This window comes from Ranitomeya imitator, chromosome 1 (genome assembly GCF_032444005.1).
Source record: "Ranitomeya imitator isolate aRanImi1 chromosome 1, aRanImi1.pri, whole genome shotgun sequence".
NCBI lineage: Eukaryota > Metazoa > Chordata > Amphibia > Anura > Dendrobatidae > Ranitomeya > Ranitomeya imitator.
In genome coordinates this window covers 946714279-946735873 of record NC_091282.1, presented here as the reverse complement: position 1 = coordinate 946735873, position 21595 = coordinate 946714279, and the positions used below count along the sequence as shown (strand labels likewise).

Sequence of the window (21595 nt, the reverse complement as noted above, 5' to 3'; positions counted from 1 at the left end):
TTGGTGACACAACCCCTTTAAGGCAAATGAAAATGTGTAAAGTTAAACTAACATTTTTGAATCCTAAATCTTTTATAATATACTTTAATAACAAGACCCCCATCATTCCTTCACTATGCTATCTAACTGCTTTATTTTACTTCCTTCCTGTTTGATGCTTTGTATGAGAACCCCTTGTAAGTGGTAGGATACTCAAACGAGCTGTCATGAGGGGGTCTCACTGCCACAGCTTCTGAAGCAATGTGTCATTAGTGACATCCGCTTCAGAGGCTGGGCTAGTCCCTGCTCTACTGCGCTCGCGTTGGTTGTCAGTTTCGACGTATACTCAGTAGGATCTTATCACTGCGCACTATTCTTTTTAGTGCACAGTGACAATGCACTCCCTCGCCGGCTCTGATGAGAGTAAAGGGTCTGTAAGAGAGCGCACTGTTGGTGCACATTATAAGAATAGCTTTTGCTTTTTTATTAAGAAAAAATATATAAATGATCGTTAATATCATTTAAAAAAAAAATCTAAAAATGGCTGTTTAATACCATGATAAGATACGCAAATGATATGCTAATACAGCTATCAATAAAAAGTTGCCACCATTTTCCGACATGCCTAATGGTGCTATGTCACTCCACAGCACAGAAGTGACCTATCTTACCATCTTCAGTGATGAGGAGTAAATGTGTGCCTTTCTCCTGGGGAAATATTGCTACTGTTTTAAAAGATTATTTTTTCCTGACGCTCTTCACTATGCCTCATTGTCACACTGGTCTGTGCTCTGATTGGAGTAAACACGTTCCAATTAGAGCAAAGACCGGTGTGGTATTGATATAGTGAAGCTGCAGAATGGCAGGGTAAACTAAGACTATACAAATGGTGAAGGGCGATGGTGAGCGGGTTTCTAAGAAAGCGAAATGATGTTCTCTGGAGCTGTGCGTATGGTAGCACAAGGTGTCTCTCCTCACTAGGGTTGAGCGACCTTTACTTTTATAGGATCGGGTCGGGTTTCACGAAACCCGACTTTTTCAAAAGTCGGGTCGAGTGAAAGCGGCCGATCCTATAAAAAAGTCGGGGTCGGCCGAAACCCGAAACCCAATGCAGTGCATTGGGTTTCCATGCTTCCCAGGGTCTGAAGGAGAGGAAACTCTCCTTCAGGCCCTGCGATCCATATTTTAGTGTAAAATAAAGAATTAAAATAAAAAATATCGCAATACTCACCCTCTGACGCGCCCTGGTACTAACCGGGAACCTTCCTCCTTCGAATCAGCGCTTCCAGGACCTTGCGGTGACGTCGCAGCTTGTGATTGGTCGCGCGACCAATCAGAAGCCGTGACGTCACCGCGACGTCACCGAAGGTCCTGGAAGCGCTGATTCTTAGGAAGGAAGGCTGCCGGAAAGAAGCAGGGCGCGTCCGAGGGTGAGTATATTCCTATTAGGTATATACTCACCCTCGGACGCGCCCTGCTTCTTTCCGACAGCCTTCCTTCCTAAGAATCAGCGCTTCCAGGACCTTCGGTGACGTCACGACTTCTGATTGGTCGCGCGACCAATCACAAGCCGCGACGTCACCGCAAGGTCCTGCAAGCGCTGATTCGAAGGAGGAAGGTTCCCGGTTAGTACCAGGGCGCGTCAGAGGGTAAGTATTGCGATATTTTTTATTTTAATTCTTTATTTTACACTTAAATCTGCATTCCGATACCAATTCCCGATATCTTAAACATATTGGGAATCGGTATCGGAATTCCGATTCCAGATTCAGAAGATCGCCGACTTCATGGCCGACCCCACACTGGGGTCGGGTCGGGTTTCATGAAACCCGACCTTGCCAAAAGTCGGCGACTTCTGAATATTACCGACCCGTTTCGCTCAACCCTACTCCTCACTAAGCAGAGATCTCGCGTTAACCTGCTTCCAGAAACATCGCACCACTTTATTTGAAGACCGCTCATCGCCACACCAGCGACCTTCACCAGTGCTACGTATATTAGTAGTTTTCCCTGTAACTTCACTAGGCATTAATGCTCTGATTGCAGCGTGTTCACATCGATCAGAGCACAATCATTGTGACTGATAGATTGAGAAGCTGAGTAGCGGCCAGGAAAAATCCCCTTATAAAATAGCAGTATGTCACCAGAAGAAGCACTGTTCTGTCCTCACTAAATGAGACAGGCCCACGTAGCTATACAGTCAGCTAAACCGCTATACCGGGGTCCAATAAGGAGACTGTGGTTGAGTCTGTGCTTTATTAAACGTAGTGGTATATTGATGCGGTGAAACTGTGAACAATGATATACATAGAATCAGTGCATGGAGTAGAACAGATACATACTACACATGATGTACATTATGCATAACATTTAGAAAGCTAGTAACTGAACTAGAAGTACAACTGGTTAAGCTAGGCTAATATAGAGCAGGAATTATCTAGAGAAAACATAAAGACATACCGGCAATGCAATCGCAAGGGGGATGAAGTGCAAGCGTCTTTCCTTGGAAGCAAACTGGAGGAAGTGAAAGGGAAATGGAGGCTGAGCTACCATAATGCATTGCAAAGGGGGAGGAGAATGAGAAATGGAAAATACCAAAAACAAAAAATGGAACTGCCAACATGACTCTGACCGCTAGAGGGAGCCAAAGCACTACAAACAAATAAAGGTATGAATATATCAATACTGAGAAACCTGCAATTATGCAAACAGATAAGTGGGGTAACAAATTAGATGGCGGAGACAGAACAAGCACATTTCCAGTATCTCCGCATGTGAATTAGAAGGAAGCGTGGTGCATAGGAATAAGTGAGAAGATGCAAAATAAGTCCAGAAAACAAAGATTTTTATTTACTTTCAAAGCAGTCAGTATCCATCCAAAATAAGTAAACAAATAATTACATTTTTTAATAAAACTAGAATTCTGGTGATGGGTAATCTTAAGGATTTGATCAGTGTTTTTTATGCTTGTTTTTAAGCCAAGATGAGGAGTTATTCAGTGAAAAAAGAAATAACTTGCTGGTCACAATACAGATGTACTACAGCGCGCAGCAGGCCCCCATTATAAATATGGGGACCACACAAGCTCCTCACTTTTTTCTTTTTTTTTTTCTCCATCTACTGGGATTTCTTTCCTGGTGGAGTTCACTTATAGAGGACTAATCTAAAAAGGATCAGGAATGGATTAAAAAGATGGATTTTTGGTGCTCGCCATAAAATCTTTGTTGGAGCCTTCATTGGGGGATACAGGTAACCATGGTTGTGTGCTGCTGTCAGTAGGCAAAAAAAAGTTAGCTCCTCCTCAGTAGTATACACCCACCAACAGACACAAAGCTCGTCAGTTAGTGAAAAAGCAGTAGGAGAGGCAATCGTAACTCTAAAACTATTAACAGGCCCAACATGGCATAAACCAGGTAGGGTGCTGTGTCCCCCAATGAAGGCTCCAAGAAAGATTTTACGGTGAGTACCAAAAAAATACATCTTTCTTTATCGCTTCATTGGGGGACACAGGTAACCATGGGACATCCCAAAGTGGGTAGGTGAGGAGGAGAATCTTGAAAACTCAGGTCGGATTCAGGTAAAAAACTCAGACCACTATCTGCAAAACCTTCCTTCTTTTAACTGGCATCCACCAAAGCATAGGTATGAACTCTGTAAAACCTCACAAAAGTGTGAAGGGAAGACCAGGTAGCTGCCTTGCAGACCTAAGATGAACAGGCCTGATGGCAAACGGCCCAGGAAGCCCCCAGAGGGGGAGTTCTGCTCTTAACCCGATATGCCTCCAAGATAGCCGAGCAAATCGAGCAAACGATAGTAGATTTAGATGCTGGGAGACCCTTACGCCGACACTCCGAAATGATATACAGAGAGTCAGAGTGCCGGAAGGGAGCTGCCCTACAAAGGTAGTAACGAAGAGCTCTGACCAGATCCAGCTTGTGGAGAGACCTTTCCCTGGGATGAACTGGGGAAGGGCAAAGGGAAGGCAGAACAATATCCTCATTAATGTGGAAAGAGGAAACTACCTTTGGAAGAAACAAAGGAACCGGTCTAAGAAAGACCTTATCCTGGTGGATAACCAGAAAAGGAGAGTGACAGGAAAGCGCTGCTAATTCCGAAACTCATCTGATAGACGTGATCGCCACCACGAAGGCAACCTTCCAGGAGAGGAACAAATTTGTACCGTCTTGGATGGGCTCAAACGGAGAGTCTTGAAGAGCAGATAGGACCAAGTTAAGATCCCATGGATCTACCGGAGGCTGATAAGGTGCAGCCAAGTGGGCAACTCCATTGAGGAAGGTCCTGATCTGACGTGACGCCAGCTCCTTCTGAAAAAGAATCGAAAGAGCCATCAGATCTTCGTCGGGGTGTCCCACTTCTGACAGATCTGGATGAAAACTTCGGAGTTGAGTGACCAGTCACTTGAGGCGAGACCCTGTGGACTTAGAAAGTTGGTGGCCCAGTTTTCTACCAGCTACACCCCCCTCCAAATATGAACTACCAAGATTGCTGTCTCATGATTCTCTGCCCAGACTAGGATCCTGGATACCTCCGCCAGGACAGATCTGCTGCGTGTTCCACCACAGAGCACTGATACTCGGCTCACACTCGCAGCAGACCAGGAGCTGAGTGTCATTAGAATATTACATTCAGTGTGATACACTAGTGGGACCCCGTCCTTTAGCTGGCATTATTATTTATTATTATAGCTCCATTTATTCCATGGAGCTTTACATGTGAAATGGGGTATACATAATAAAAAACAAGTACAGTAATCTTAAACCATTCAAATCATGACTGGTATAGGAGGATAGAGGACCCTGCCCGCGAGGGCTCACAATCTACAAGGGATGTGTGAGGTGAGGATACAGTAGGCAAGAGCAGAGCAGCTCGTGCAGTGGTTTGGTGGATGAGTGGTTACTGCAGGTTGTAGGCTTGTTGGAAGAGGTAGGTCTTCAGGTTCCTTTTGAAGGTTTCCATGGTAGGTGAGAGTCTGATATGTTGGGGTAGAGAGTTCCATAGTATGGTTATGAGAGAAAGATGATGAATTCTGCTTTGTCCATGTTCATAGGAGACTGTTATTTTCACTTTACATAGCAGGGCTGAAAATTGCCCAAGCAATCAGATGTTTGCAGGCTCATATGGCTCTAATGGAACTAACATACAGTAAAAAGAAAGAAAGGTTAATATGAAAAAAATATACATTTCAAATCACCACACTTAAATTGAAGAAAAACCACAGATTTGGTATTGTTACATTTGTAAAAGTCTGATCAAAATAAAAAAAATAATCTGATCGGTTAAAGGCATAGCGAAAAAAACAGAATTGTGTTTTTTCATCCCTCGAAGTGACACAAAAATACGGAAAAACTGGCAATTATATAATTATAATTACATAATTATAATTATATCCACCTGAAAGTGATAATAAAACAAGTCCTCATACAGCTCCATATCCTGCAAACTGTAAACGTTACAACTCTGGGGAAATGGTGGCACAAGCAAAAACTTTTTTCTTTACAAAATGTACCTTTTTTCACCACTTAAAACAAAAACTATTCATCTTTGGTATTGCAGGTTTACGGTAAGATTAATGCTGTGTTAAAAAAAAAAAAAATGCTGAACTGGATGATGTAATTCAAAAGTACAATTCTTCCTGCAAAAAAACCAAGAGCCCATAAAAAAAAATAGTAAAAGTTATGGCTCAGTGAACAAGGGGAGGAAAACAACGAAAAATCATCAGATTCTTATGTTAAATTAGTGCTGTTTTGTAGACTAAATTCTGTGGTTGCCTTCTAGTTAACACAATTTTGAAAGACCTTGTATTGTGTTTCTTTCAGGCTGCCATTGGCTCTGTTGCCCTGGATATGGCGAGGAACACTGGAAACCAACAGTTTGAAGCATATGGCATGGATGTGCTTACTATAGCTTTCCTGGCTATTTTAATCACTGCACCAATAGGTGCTTTAATCATTGGTATGACAGGGCGAAAAATGCTCCAGAAATCAAACCCACGCATAGGTTCAGAAGAATCTGAGGTGACAGACAACAGGATGGAAATCTCTGGCCCAGTCTGACATACAATCCACTCTGCTAATCTATGGGAAAGTTTATTAACATTTATGGTACAGTTCCAGCAGTAGGAACAATTTTATATATTTTTTTCTGAAATGTATTAAATGGAAACGAGTAAAAAGATTCACACTGCCCTGGTGTGGCTTCCAATCCATGGTGGCTGGACCATAGTAGTGGGAATCTTATCTTCTCTAAAGTATTTATAGTGAACCGGTCAGCAGGATTGTGCACAGTAACCTACACACAGTGTCAGGTCGGTTCCGTTATACTGATTACAATGATACCTCTTCAGTTAATGAGATTCTCGTGCTCCTGGGCGGCCTGTTGTGGAGGACCTTATGTGGTGCTCTGTTTACATATTCATATGTATGGTTTATGACAGGTCACTGATACCGCACTGACCTGCCCCCTTATTTTGCATACTGAATATAAACTGGTTTGAATGTGATTTTTTTATTTTTTTTTTTCAAAACTATATTATATTCAGTATGTAAAATAGGGGTCAGTTCAGTGACCTGACATAAGCTATACAGATGTATATGTAAGCAGAACAGGGGCGGACACTGACCGCTTGGGGCCCCGTACATTTATGGAATTATGGTGACAATATATATATATATATATATACTAGATGGTGGCCCGATTCTAACGCATCGGGTATTCTAGAATATGCATGTCCACGTAGTATATTGCACAGCCCACGTAGTATGTTGCCCAGCGATGTAGTATATTGCCCAGCCACGTAGTATATTGCCCAGTGACGTAATATATTGGCCAGCCACGTAGTATATTGCCCAGTGACTTAGTATATTGCCCAGCCACGTAACATATTGCCCAGCCACGTAGTATATTGCCAAGCCACGTAGTATATTGCCCAGTGACGTAATATATTGGCCAGCCACGTAGTATATTGCCCAGTGACTTAGTATATTGCCCAGCCACGTAGCATATTGCCCAGCCACGTAGTATATTTCCCAGCTCACGTAGTATATTGCCCAGCCACGTAGTATATTGCCCAGCCACGTAGTATAATGCCCAGTTACGTAGTATATTGCGCAGCCACATAGTATATTGCCTAGTGACGTAGTATATTGCACAGCCACGTAGTATATTGCCCAGCCAGGTTTGTCACAGGTGAAAAAATAAAAAATAAACATATACTCACCTTTCCGAGGGAGCCCTTGTAGTCCACGGCAGGTTCCGGTCCCAGGGTTGGTATTAGCGCAGGACCTGTGATGACGTTGCGGTCACATGACCGTGATGTCATGCCAGGTCTTTGTAGCGCAGGGCCTGTGATGACGTCGCGGTCACATGACCATGACGTCATGGCAGGTCCTTCTGCCACCAGAACCTGTAACGGAAGATGGTGGCCGGTGCGAGCTGCAACGGAGGGTGAGTATAGCAGGTTTGTTTTTTTAATTATTATTTTTAACATTACATTTTTTACTATTGATGCCGCATAGGCAGCATCAATAGTAAATAGTTGGGGACACACAGGGTTAATAGCAGCGGTAACTGAGTGCGTTACACCGCGGCCCGTTACCGCTGCCATTAACCCTGTGTGAGCGGTGACTGGAGGGGATTATGGAGCGGGCGCCGGGCAGTGAGTGCAGGGGAGGGACTAATCGGACTGTGGCCATCGCTGATTGGTCGCGGCAGCCATGACAAGCAGCTGCCGAGACCAATCAGCAACGCAGGATTTCCGTTACGGAAGTTGAGGACAGACAGACGGAAGTACCACTTAGACAATTATATAGTAGATTATATATATATAGAGAGAGAGAGAGAGAGAGAGAGAGAGAGAGAGAGAGAGATGGATATATATAGATATATATATAATATATATATACACATATATAATTTTCCCCCTCACTCCTTTTATTTTCCCCCTCACTCCCCCCTAACACTTGTCATTTCGACCTCACATCTGTCATTTTCCGATCACTCCACTATTTTCCCTCACTCCTCTCATTTTGCACTCACACCTTTTCATTTTCACCTCACACCTCTCATTTTCCCCTCAGTATATACATGTTTGTCATCTCCCTTATATATAGTATACACCTGTATGTCATCTCCTGCATATAGTATATACCTGTATGTCATCTCCCCTGTATATAATATACTGTACCTGTATGTCATCTCCCCTGTAAATAGTATATACCTACTGTATGTCATCTCCTCCTGTATATTTTATATACCTATGTGTCATTTCCTCCTGTATATAGTACAGTATATACCTGTATGTCATCTCTTCTGTATATAGTATATACCTGTATGTCATCTCCCCCTATATGTAGGATATATTTGTATGTCATCTCCTGTATATAGTATATACCTGTATGTCATCTCCCCTGTATATAGTGTATATCTGCTGTATGTCATCTTTTTCTGTATATACCTATGTGTCATCTCCTCTTTTATATAGTATATACCTGTATGTCATCTCCTCCTGTACATAGCTGTAAGTCATCTCCTCCTGTATATAGTATATACCTGTGTGTCATCTCCTCCTGTATATAGTATATACCTGTCATCTCCTCATGTATATACCTGTGTCATCTCTCCTGTATATAGTATATATCTGTGTGTCATCTCCCCTGTATATAGTATATATCTGTATGTCATCTCCTCCTGTATTAGACCGCGTTCACACGTTATTTGGTCAGTATTTTTACCTCAGTATCTGTAAGCTAAATTGGCAGCCTGATAAATCCCCAGCCAACAGGAAGGCCTCCCCCCTGGCAGTATATATTAGCTCACACATACACATAATAGACAGGTCATGTGACTGACAGCTGCCGTATTTCCTATATGGTATATTTCTTGCTCTTGTAGTTTGTCTGCTTATTAATCAGATTTTTATTTTTGAAGGATAATACCAGACTTGTGTGTGTTTTAGGGCGAGTTTCATGTGTCAAATTATGTGTGTTGAGTTGCGTGTGGCAACATGCATGTAGCGACTTTTGTGAGATGAGTTTTGTGTGGCGACATGCGTGTACCAACTTTGTGTGTCAAGTTGCATGTGACAGGTTAGCGTAGCAAGTTGTGTGCAGCAAGTTTTGCAAGTGGCGAGTTTTATGTGTGGTGCGTTTTGAGTATGTGCAAGTTTTGTGTGAGGCAACTTTTGCATATGTTGCAATTTTTGTGCATGTGGTAATATTTCCGCGTGTGCAAGTTTTGCGTGTGGCGAGTTTTCCATGAGGTGAGTTTTGCACGTGTGGCGAGTTTTGCGTGAGCCTAGTTTTGCGCGTGGCGAGTTTTGAGCGGCGACTTTTGAGTTTCGACTTTTATGTGGCGAGGTTGGTGTGTGTGTGGTGAAATGTTTGCCGAGTGTGGTATATGTGTTCAAGCACGTGGTAGTGTGTGGCGCATTTTGTGTGTGTGTTCATATCCCCGTGTGTGGTGAGTATCCCATTTCGGGGCCCCACCTTAGCAACTGTACGGTATATACTCTTTGGCGCCATCGCTCTCACTCTTTAAGTCCCCCTTGTTCACATCTGGCAGCTGTCAATTTGCCTCCAACACTTTTCCTTTCACGTTTTCCCCATTATGTAGATAGGGGCAAACTTGTTTGGTGAATTGGAACGCGCGGGGTTAAAATTTCGCCTCACCACATAGCCTATGATGCTGTCGATGTCCAGATGGGTGACTGTGCAGATGCCAATCCCGGACACACACACACACACACACACACATTCAGCTTTATATATTAGATTTGTCACCATAAATGTACAGGGGCGCCAAGTGGTCAGTGTCCGCCCCAAGCGGTCAGTGTCCGCCCCAGCTCTGCTTACATATACATCTGTATAGCTTATGTCAGGTCACTGAACTGCCCACTATATACATGATATAGCCACACATACATGTATATGTATTACATAGTCTCCTTTATTATGTATATTGCCATCTATTAAACAGTGTCCTCTCTTCTTATGTACTTACATATCGGAATATATAGAGCCCTGTCTTTATTACATACCGTCCTGTCTTGTTAGATATATAATGCAATGATGCTGATGGAGCATGGGAAAGCTTTTTTTCTAATGGAGGAGCTGATGGACTGGTTTCCTAGTCACCGACTGCTCCATAAGCAGTCATTTTATATCGAATAAGAGAGGACTATGTAATAAGGGGGCACTGTGAATAACAAAAATACACTATGTAAGACACAGCACTGTACATAACAGCAGAGTTATGTAATAAGGGACGGAACCATATATAAAGAGAGGATGGTATGTAATAAGGGACGGTGTTGTGCATAATAAAAGAAACTGTAAATAAGGACTGTGCTTATACATAAGTGAGTATGTTATATTCTAAGAGACTGTGCTATACATAAGTGAGTACACTATATACTAAGGGACTGTTATAAATAATAAGTGAGTACACAATATACTAAGGGACTGTGTTATAAATAATAAGTGAGTACACAATATACTAAGGGACTGTGTTAGACATAATGCTACATCTCTGTATCTGTGTGCAGTGTTGGTGTGCTGCCTGCTTTTACAGACACATTGAGCATGTCCTTTTTGATCCTCAAAATCGGATCAGAATAGAACATTCTCTGACCCTCAGAGAAAGATCTGTAGTTTACATGTATGTGTGTGGACCTATAAAGCTGATAAAAAAAAAAAAACCTGGAAGCACACGGACATTTCACACAAATGTGAGAATGTAGAATAAGGGCTTTTACAAAAAAAACATTATCAATCCACATCACACAGTGCAAATACAGAATAATATCTACATCCAGACACTTACCGCTGACGTCTCGTCTGATTAGAGCCGCTTTCTCCTGTTTCTTCACCATCTGGTCAAACCTTTTTGTCGACATCTCCCAGCCACGACTCGTCTTGTCACAATGATCTTCGCAGCCCTGAAAATAACAATGTCACATATATTGTATACATACATGTCTCCCCCCGAATAGATATGTACCCCACCATTAAAAATATAACGTGATAAGCAGAACTATGACCCCCATTAACTATAATCACTGACTCCCAATAATATAAATTATTCAGTCTGTGACTTTCCCCAAATACCTGTAAGGCTATGTGCACACGTAAAGTATGCAGTGTTTTACAGTACAAGCGAAGTGAATGAGATTCCTGAAGTCTCGTGCACATGCTGCTTATTTTTTCCTTGCAGATTTGCAGTAGATTATAGATTATAATCTGCATAATGTCAATTCTAGCAGCGCATTTCATCTGTACTAAAATTACTTAACAAAAGCCTGGCAAATATGTGGAAAAAAAATGTATTTTACTCAACTTTCTTCCAGTCAACACATTAGGATGTACAGCAGAATTTTCTCCTTCAAATCCTGAACGTGTGCACATAGCCTTAGTCCTGTCCTGTGTCCCCATCATTTATTATATGTAGTTGATAGTATTATAATTAATTTGGTGTGGGAGAAGACGCTATCGGATACTGAGCATCCTTTGCCGCCTCCCAATTCATTACAAGTCCCTGACAGCGTCTTCTCCCACCTTTCAGTTCATTATAAAAGGGTCCTATGTACCTTATCGCCTCCTTTCCCAATACTAAATAAATTTTAAGTCCCTGATAACACAACAATGGATTGTGAGATGGGGAGGACGCTATCAGGGAGTAGCCTCCTCTACCAACCAATTAATTTTACATCCATATCTTAACGTCCTCCAACCCCTGTTCGAATGTCCATTATAAGCCCCCCTTCCTCCCATCCCATCATTGTCCTTTCCCCCACCTCCAATCACTGCCTTTTCTACCACCTCCAGTCATTGTTCTCCCCTCCATCCCCATCATTGTCCTCTCCCCCACCTCCAATAACTGCCTTCTCTACCACCTCCAGTCATTGTTCTCCCCTCCATCCCCATCATTGTCCTCTCCACCACCTCCATCATTGCCCTTTCCACCTCCTCCATCATTGCCTTCACCCCCATCATTGCCTCCTCCCCCACCACCCTCATTGCCTTCTAACCTACAATCCCCAGCATTGTCCTTTCCACCACCTCCATCATTGCTTTCTCCCCCACCACCCCCCTTCATTGCCCTCTCCACCACCTACCCATGCACACACACCTCTGCACCACACACCACTCACATCTCCACAGAATTTTTGTCTCCAGCAGTTTTCTATCCGACACAGATGCGCACTGAATGTTGACGTCATCCGGCCGCACTGCTGTCAAGACAGGAAGCAGGACGGATCCCTGCAGCTCGCTCCGCTGCCATTTTCTACTGTAGGTAGCGGAGCAGGAGGGATCGCTCCCTGCCCGCCGCACATGGGGGCAATCTTGTCAGGGCCCTGCCTGGTGCCTCAGGGCCAGATAAACAGGCCAGATGGTCCTCAGAGTTAGCTGCCCTGCTGGGGCCCCTCTACACCTCCGGGTCCCAATGCAGCCACACTGGCTGCACATGCCGTACGTCCGCCCCTGAAGCAGGGCACCACAAATACCCCCCACACACACACAGGCCGCTCCGAAGCACGAGAATCTCATTAGCTGTAAACTACAAATAAAGATTAAACAACAAGACTGATTTAATCAACACAGGTATTATTTTAATCGGTATAACGGCGCCGACCTGACACTGTGGGTAAGTTACTGCGCACAATCCTGCTGACAGGTTACTTTAATGAACACAATCAAGGAATAAATATTTAGGAAGATATAAACTCAGAAGAAGGGTTATTTCTACCTTTCAGGTGTTGCATATATGGAGGGTAATTTATACCAGCGCTCTCTCACTATATCTGCTGTTAACAAAGAATGATTTATATATTGTCATATTCATGGCTCACAAGAATCTATATGTATGCAAATTGCATCTTGTGGAAGAGGACTGGAACTCTATAGCGCCACCTGTTAGAAACAGCAATCCTTCAAGTTACTATCGACCCTTTAACGAGTCTCGCATCAGTATGGACATTTTTTTTTTAACTTACTGCAGATTCTATGAAAACAATTTTTTTTTTTTATTCACATGGATTTTGGTTACTTTCTTATGACAGTCACGACTTCAAAATTCACTTTTATAACGCCATTAATTCCACAGAGCTTTAGATCCCATTGGGGCTCACAATTTCCCTATCAGTATGTCTTTGGAGTGTTGGAGGAAACTGGAGAACATGGAGGAAACCCACCAAGCAAGGGAAGACGTACAGACTCATTGCAGATGTTGTCCTTTTGGGAATTGAACCTGGGACCCGAAGGCTAACCACTGAGCCACCATTTTGCCCAAATTCAGTGTTCTTTTAATAAATGTCATATGAAACACTAGTTTAGATTTTCTCTTGGTTCAAGGAATAGTTTGTGTAATCCAATTTAGACATAAATGACATATTACACAATTTGCTACCAGCTTTTTGATGGACCTCATTACTCTCAATTCTCAGTTACATAGTTATTAAGGTTGAAGGAAGACTATAAGTCCATCTAGTTCAACCCATAGCCTAACCTAACATGCCCTAACATGTTGATCCAGAGGAAGGCAAAAAAAAAACCATGTGGCAAAGAGTAAGCTCCACATTGGGGAAAAAAATTCCTTCCCAGTTAGAATTCTTTATTGTTCCAGTGGTACGGTCACAGTTGTTTAAGACACAGCAAGATTACGTACCTTAGCAGGCCACCATGACTGGCTGTCCAAAATGCACAGTGCCCAATTTACTGTCTTCATTTTCACATCAGTGTAAAATCCCTATTAACATGATAAAGAAAACAGAATTACCAGAAAAACAATGGTGTGCTTCATATTAATAGAACTTCCAGTCTGAGTATCACATCTGCCTTTTTATTTGAAGAAAAAACAAATATAAATCCAAGAAAAGTTGCATTCAAGATGGCCACTATGCTTTGTTATTGCATAACCGGTGAGGGTATGTTTCCTGTATTCTGAGCGCTTTGGACGCAGTGGACACCCACCCCGTCCAAAGCGCTGCTGGCTTTTGTATGGGCGGTGATTCAGCATTTGTTCATTGAACACATGCAGAATCACCGCATCCTATACATAGAACAGTGCTATTGATCTTGCGGAGACTGTGCGTCTGGTATAGTCGTTACACATTTAAAGGCACAGCACGTGACTGATGAAAGCTCGATAAGGGCTGAAACGTTTCCAGTGCTACCTTAGTACCAATAAAATCTATCAAGCAATAAGATTTAAGTTGAGTGCGAGACTTTTGTATTATTTATCCGCAATTTATCTATAAAGACGTGCCGCATGTGTGCATACGCAGGTTTGCCACCTGCGTCTTTGTACTCATAGTGGATATGGGATTTCATAAAATCCCCTCCACTATGCTGTAACATCTGGATGCTGTGGCTGTACGCAGCCTCCAATCCGCAGCAAATACGCGACGTGGAAACATACCCTTACCCTTCACACCTGCAGCTTGTGTCCAAGACTGGATCAAAGCCCGCTAAACAGTTTTCATTTGATATGGGTGTTTGCTCACATAAGGGGCATCCTATAAACTTCATTAATTACTGGAACCAGAGCAGTACAAAGAAAAAAAACCACCGCACCGCTGCTATCTAGTTAGATTCTAAAAATGCAACAACCCAAACTGATCAGAGAGCCAAATACCTTACGGGGTGCAGCTTCCAAAGTGCAACATAATAGTCCAACAAAAGAAAAAAAAAAAAAAAGAAGTGCACTTAGGCTACGTTCACACTAGCGTTGTGCGCCGCTGCGTTGGCGACGCAACGCACAACGCACGCAAAAACGCGGCAAAACGCACGCAAAAACGCTGCGTTTTGCGACGCATGCGTCGTTTTTTGCCGAAAATCGGACGCAAGAAAAATGCAACTTGTTGCATTTTCTTGGTCCGACGCTTGCGGCAAAAAAGACACATGCGTCGCACAACGCAACAAACAAAACCGCATGCGGGGCGCATGACGCGTGCGTCGCCACTGCGTCACCCGACGCACACTAGCATAACGCTAGTGTGAACGTTACCTTACCCGTATATGCTGGTCACAATACTTTATTCGGACATGGTACAAAAAGTGCAGGGAGGGATGTGAAAAAAGCGGACAACGATCGTTTCGTGCCTCAGCACTTCAACGGGTCCACTTTTTTGTGGACCCGTTGAAGTGCTGAGGCACGAAACGATCGTTGTCTGCTTTTTTCACATCCCTCCCTGCACTTTTTGTACCATGTCCGAATAAAGTATTGTGACCAGCATATACGGGTAAGTGCACTTCATTAATTACTGGAACAGCTTGGGAAGCCTTATACAACAATCAGACTTTTATCCTTATAATTTTTAATAAAGATCTCAAAGTTTCTTATTTTTATACTAGACCCTAAATATAGTCAACTGACGACCATGACTTCAGGATAATGACCTTACAGGTTGTACTCATGAATATTGGGTCAGTTCAAGAGCAGCCCTTCATTATGTGCATCTAAATGCTACTTCCTCTGACATTTCTTATAAAAGGTAAATATCGAATGTGCACAATGGATGATCTTCGGAGGAAACAAAGATTACTTTTATATCTATAGAGACTCTGTATATTTTTTTTTATTAACTGTCTGCCAACATAGACAACGTAAACCTGGAGCCAGGCGTTCAGTTTGTTGTTGTAGCTCCAAAACAAAAAGGAGTCATAAACTATATATACAGTTACCAAGGAATATGACGGTCCCAAAGGGGGCATTCTCTGTATCTGGAGGAGAGAAGGTTTTTCCACCAACATAGAAGAGGATTCTTTACTGTTAGGGCAGTGAGAATCTGGAATTCCTTGCCTGAGGAGGTGGTGATGGCGAACTCAGTTGAGGGGTTCAAGAGAGGCCTGGAAGTCTTCCTGGAGCAGAACAATATTGTATCTTACAGTTATTAGGTTCTTTAGAAGGATGTAGATCTGGGGATTTGTTCTGACGGAATATAGGCTAAAGTGGATGGACAAATGTCTTTTTTCGGCCTTGCTAACTATATTACTACTAGCCCAGCCACTTTATTTAACAGCCATATTTAAAGGGAAGCAGTCATATCCAAAAACAAGTGTTTAAATCATGTCTGCCCAGCTCACTGAAAGTGTAGCTACAGGGAGAAAATTAAGTTATTCTGCTAGCTTCCAAATAATCAGGACGGTACAGGGAACAGTTAGTCATCTCTCACTATACTGCGAGCACACGTTATCAATCCAGGGCACATTAACAGCCTGTTCTACAGAACGTGTGTGTGCAAAGCAGACTGAAACTGCCAGGGAGTGATTACAGCGAGGTCACAGTCACTGCTAAACCCTGAGCGAACAGCACACAGCACCACCCCAATGACTGACGGGGAACAGCTGCCGCAGTGCTAAATCTGAGCCATGTCTCTGACAGCAGAAACATAAAAGTAAAGGCATGATTCAGACTTACCATTGTGATCCCCACTTCCCAGTAGCGGCATCCTTGGATGCAGAATTAAAATGCCAATTTCAGAGGAAGAGACTGTAGAAAAATGGCTCGGACTAGGTAGGTTTACTATAAATGACTAATATATAGTGACTTTTCAAAGTTCTGTTTCTTTTTATGGCACTCTGATGAACAAAATTTATGAAAATAGGACACTGTGTGTCTTGGAGAAGAAACTAGGAGTCAGGGATGTGCGAGTGAAGCCTAACATGGACCTGTGATCCTGATTGCTGTTGCAGGACACTCAGACCACCACCTTGTTGCTACACTGGGTAGTTCCCACTATGTCAATGTAGTCAGCAGCATGTATCTGTGACATATCTGTTCATTGATAAAAAAAAAAAAACACATTTAAAAACCTATTAATCTGGAGATATGATGTAGGGAGGAAACTAACTTTATTCATTGTGGGAGCTGCCAGCTTTCAGTCATAGAGGTGTGTTGACATGGCTTCAGTTACTGCTCTGTGTACTGAATGGCGGCTGTAACCATGTCCTGGAATTGACTGACAGCCAGCTCAGTGCTGATTGACGGACAGCTTGCTCTGCTCACTGCGTACCGATTGGTGACTGAAAACCAGAGGCTACCAGTAAAAATAAAGTTAACTTCCCACTGTTAGCCGGGCTATCAGTCTGGCGGCTGCACAGTTTGGAACGCTATTAATCTGCAGATTAACACCTGTAGGGAAGCAGGAGGTAAAGTCCTGAATGGCAGGTATGAGTCACTGAGGTGGCTTGCTTCAGTGAAGTAAGTCCAGGAATAATTAAAAAAAAGAAAGTCACAGATTTTGGGTCCAGGAGTTAGGAGTGATTAAAAAGAGCCTGTGTGGGAAAGGTCGCACTCATATACTCCAGCCCAGGGTTTGCTTGTCTAATAACAGGCAGCTGAGCTAGCTTAGAGTGCCTGTGATGGTTGGACAGGGAAAATACCATTAATGGTGAACAGTCTCTGCCAGAGCCTGAGAGGTGGATTTAAAGCAGAATAGGCAAGACAGTTTTGAACTATTTTGCCTACCCACTGAAATGACTTTGGTTATTCATTTGTGCCAGGAAAATGCAGTTTCTTTGCATTTGAGCGCTGTAGAAGTTTATGAAAATGATTATTACTTACCGGTAATCGGATTTTCCAGAACCCACAACTGCACAATGGAGAGAGAGGCTCCACCCCAAGGACAGGAAACCCTATAGCTTTAAAAGGTGGAGCCCTAGAGTACGCTTCATTGGTTCATTCGCTTCATTAGTTTACATAGCATGAGGAACTCCATTTGGCCAATTTAGTAAACAGACTAACATATATTGTATATATACAAATTTGGTAATACATGCTATTCCAGTGGTATTAAGTCATACCCTGCACATGACTACATCTGAAAATAAATTAAAAAAAAAAAATCTGCAACACCCGGTGAATCAACAGTGACCATCCACCAAAGAGAGGTGAGAAGGGGGAGAATAAGGAAGGGTGCTGTCATGGATTCTGGAAAATCTGAATAACAGTTAAGTAATCATTTTTCTCATTTCCCACGACAGCACCATAGAGATTTTGGAGGAATCCCCTAGGGAGGGACCACTGCTTATAAAACTTTCCCCAGCACCTAAGTCCACCCTGTAGTGCTTGAAAAAGTGGAGGGTGAAGATCATGTGGCAGCTGTACAGATTTGTTCCAGAGATGCATTCGCTCTCTGCTCAGGATGTAGAGACAGCCCTTGTAGAGTGTGCTTTTACAGGTCCTTCTCAAAAAATTAGCATATAGTGTTAAATTTCATTATTTACCATAATGTAATGATTACAATTAAACTTTCATATATTATAGATTCATTATCCACCAACTGAAATTTGTCAGGTCTTTTATTGTTTTAATACTGATGATTTTGGCATACAACTCCTGATAACCCAAAAAACCTGTCTCAATAAATTAGCATATCAAGAAAAGGTTCTCTAAACGACCTATTACCCTAATCTTCTGAATCAACTAATTAACTCTAAACACATGCAAAAGATACCTGAGGCTTTTATAAACTCCCTGCCTGGTTCATTACTCAAAACCCCCATCATGGGTAAGACTAGCGACCTGACAGATGTCAAGAAGGCCATCATTGACACCCTCAAGCAAGAGGGTAAGACCCAGAAAGAAATTTCTCAACAAATAGGCTGTTCCCAGAGTGCTGTATCAAGGCACCTCAATGGTAAGTCTGTTGGAAGGAAACAATGTGGCAGAAAACGCTGTACAACGAGAAGAGGAGACCGGACCCTGAGGAAGATTGTGGAGAAGGACCGATTCCAGACCTTGGGGAACCTGAGGAAGCAGTGGACTGAGTCTGGTGTGGAAACATCCAGAGCCACCGTGCACAGGCGTGTGCAGGAAATGGGCTACAGGTGCCGCATTCCCCAGGTAAAGCCACTTTTGAACCATAAACAGCGGCAGAGGCGCCTGACCTGGGCTACAGAGAAGCAGCACTGGACTGTTGCTAAGTGGTCCCAAGTACTTTTTTCTGATGAAAGCAAATTTTGCATGTCATTCGGAAATCAAGGTGCCAGAATCTGGAGGAAGACTGGGGAGAAGGAAATGCCAAAATGCCTGAAGTCCAGTGTCAAGTACCCACAGTCAGTGATGGTGTGGGGTGCCATGTCAGCTGCTGGTGTTGGTCCACTGTGTTTCATCAAGGGCAGGGTCAATGCAGCTAGCTATCAGGAGATTTTGGAGCACTTCATGCTTCCATCGGCTGAAATGCTTTATGGAGATGAAGATTTCATTTTTCAGCACGACCTGGCACCTGCTCACAGTGCCAAAACCACTGGTAAATGGTTTACTGACCATGGTATTACTGTGCTCAATTGGCCTGCCAACTCTCCTGACCTGAACCCCATAGAGAATCTGTGGGATATTGTGAAGAGAAAGTTGAGAGACGCAAGACCCAACACTCTGGATGAGCTTAAGGCCGCTATTGAAGCATCCTGGGCCTCCATAACATCTCAGCAGTGTCACAGGCTGATTGCCTCCATGCCACGCCGCATTGAAGCAGTCATTTCTGCCAAAGGATTCCCAACCAAGTATTGAGTGCATAACTGAACATTATTATTTGTTGGTTTTTTTGTTTGTTATTAAAAAACACTTTTATTTGATTGGATGGGTGAAATATGGTAATTTATTGAGACAGGTTTTTTGGGTTATCAGGAGTTGTATGCCAAAATCATCAGTATTAAAACAATAAAAGACCTGACAAATTTCAGTTGGTGGATAATGAATCTATAATATATGAAAGTTTAATTGTAATCATTACATTATGGTAAATAATGAAATTTAACACTATATGCTAATTTTTTGAGAAGGACCTGTATATTATCTGGGGATGGGGGAAGCACCTCACGAAGTGTAAGCCAAGGCAATCTGTGTTCTGACCCATCTGGCTATGGACTCTTTGGACGTAGCCTGGCCTCTCCTGTGACCCTGAAAGAGAACAGATTTCCTGAATTCCCTGGTTGACTATGTATTGTATCCGGCGTCTCCTAACATCCAGGGTATGAAACCCTCTTTCCCCCTCATTTTTAGGGTTATCACAGAAAGATGGCAACATTATCTCCTGAGATCTGTGAAAGGTTGTTACCACCTTTGGGAGAAAGGGTTATACTAAGCCCTGACCTAGCCTATCTGGCAAGATCCAAGTAAAAGTTTGGTTGACCAATAGTGCCTGCAGCTCCCCAACCCTTCTAGCTAATGTAAGGGCCACACGAAGGGACGTTTTCTGGGTCAAAATCTTAATCGAGCAATCTGATAGGGGCTCAAATAGAGGTTTGACTAAAGCTTTTAAAACTAGGTTTAGATCCCAAGAGGCGGCTCAGGGCTGTGGGAATATCTCAGAGCGACTGCCTTGAAAAATGTTATTATCAGGGAGTGATCGGCAATTCTTTGGTAGAAGAGGGCTCCCAGTGCTGTAGTGTGGGCTTTAAGGGTACTCTTTTTCAACCCCAACACCCACCCTTTCTGTAAAAAATTCTATAATAGGAAACGAGGGGACCTGGCTATTAATGGGTCTACCCCTGAAAAGGTTAGGAATTGTCCCCAAATTCTAGATTAGATGTCTGATGTAATTTTTTTCCTAGACTTCATAAGGGTGGAGATTAACCCATCTGAGCATCCACTAGCCGCTAGAAGCTTCCGCTCTAGCTCCATGCAGTCAAATGGAGATCCCTGATATTGGGATGTAATATGGGTCCCCTGGGATTTCTGGTAGTACCCATGGTTCCCCCACTGCCAGACAATGTAGCCAGGTGAACCAGGTTCTTCTGGGCCAGAGGGGTGCTATTAATACCGCTTTGGCTTGGTCCAACAGAATTTTCCTGAGAACTATCGTAATAAATGAAAATTGGGGAGAAAAGCATAAACTAGCTCTTTTGGCCATTTGTGGAGAAGGGCGTCGACTACATAGGAGGGTCTTTTGGATCCAGGGAGAAGAACCTTCAAGATTTTTTTTTATTTGTTTGATTTGCTTGTGAACAAGTCTGAGGTTCCCTTCAGCGTCTGAGACTATTCTTTGAAATATAAAGTCAAGAAATAGGGCAGAACACCGGAAGTATTTTCAATCGCCTCCACTTGGGCTATAAATGAGCACGTTTGTAACGAGCCACACACCAATGCACCTGGACACTTCACTCCACCACTTGGGGACCCTGAACCTTTAAGGTAATATATATGTACACATTTTCTTTATTAAAAGCATGTCACTCTAATTTTTCTTGGGCGTACATTATTGCTTTGATTCCTTCCTTTTATTTACCTCATGTAATGCTGGCTCTATATATTATCCATGACTTTAAATATGAAACCTTCTTTCATTTTCCATGGTCTATGCATATTTTCTTTAACAGCATGCACGCATATACTTTCTCTGGTATAAAACTGACATTCATGTGGGCACAGTTAACCAGTTTCTCCTGAACTTGGTGTATATAGTGGACTTGGTGTATATAGCCTCTTCAGATCACTTAGTTAAATTGTGCAATATTATAGTTTCCATTTAGTCCATTAACTAGACAGCAGTATCCTTTCTTTTCATTTTGAGACCCTTTATCTTATATTAATATTGTTTTATTTTACACAACAGATTTAGCTTGAAAAAGGCGAAATTACACTAAAACGTTGATGAATT

General features: G+C 42.7%; 1 protein-coding gene across 1 annotated transcript in view; it reads left to right on the top strand.

Annotated features, from left to right (window-relative positions):
- SLC9B2 (solute carrier family 9 member B2) overlaps positions 1 to 13218 on the top strand; it is a 177812-nt gene extending 164594 nt beyond the window's left edge. Inside the window, exons 12-13 of the mRNA XM_069743658.1 lie at positions 5817 to 6101; positions 13099 to 13218. Of these exons, the coding sequence (XP_069599759.1) occupies positions 5817 to 6053 (237 nt within the window). The 3' untranslated portion in view covers positions 6054 to 6101; positions 13099 to 13218. The remainder of the gene's footprint in view (positions 1 to 5816; positions 6102 to 13098) is intronic.
- Positions 13219 to 21595: the final 8377 nt, after the last annotated feature.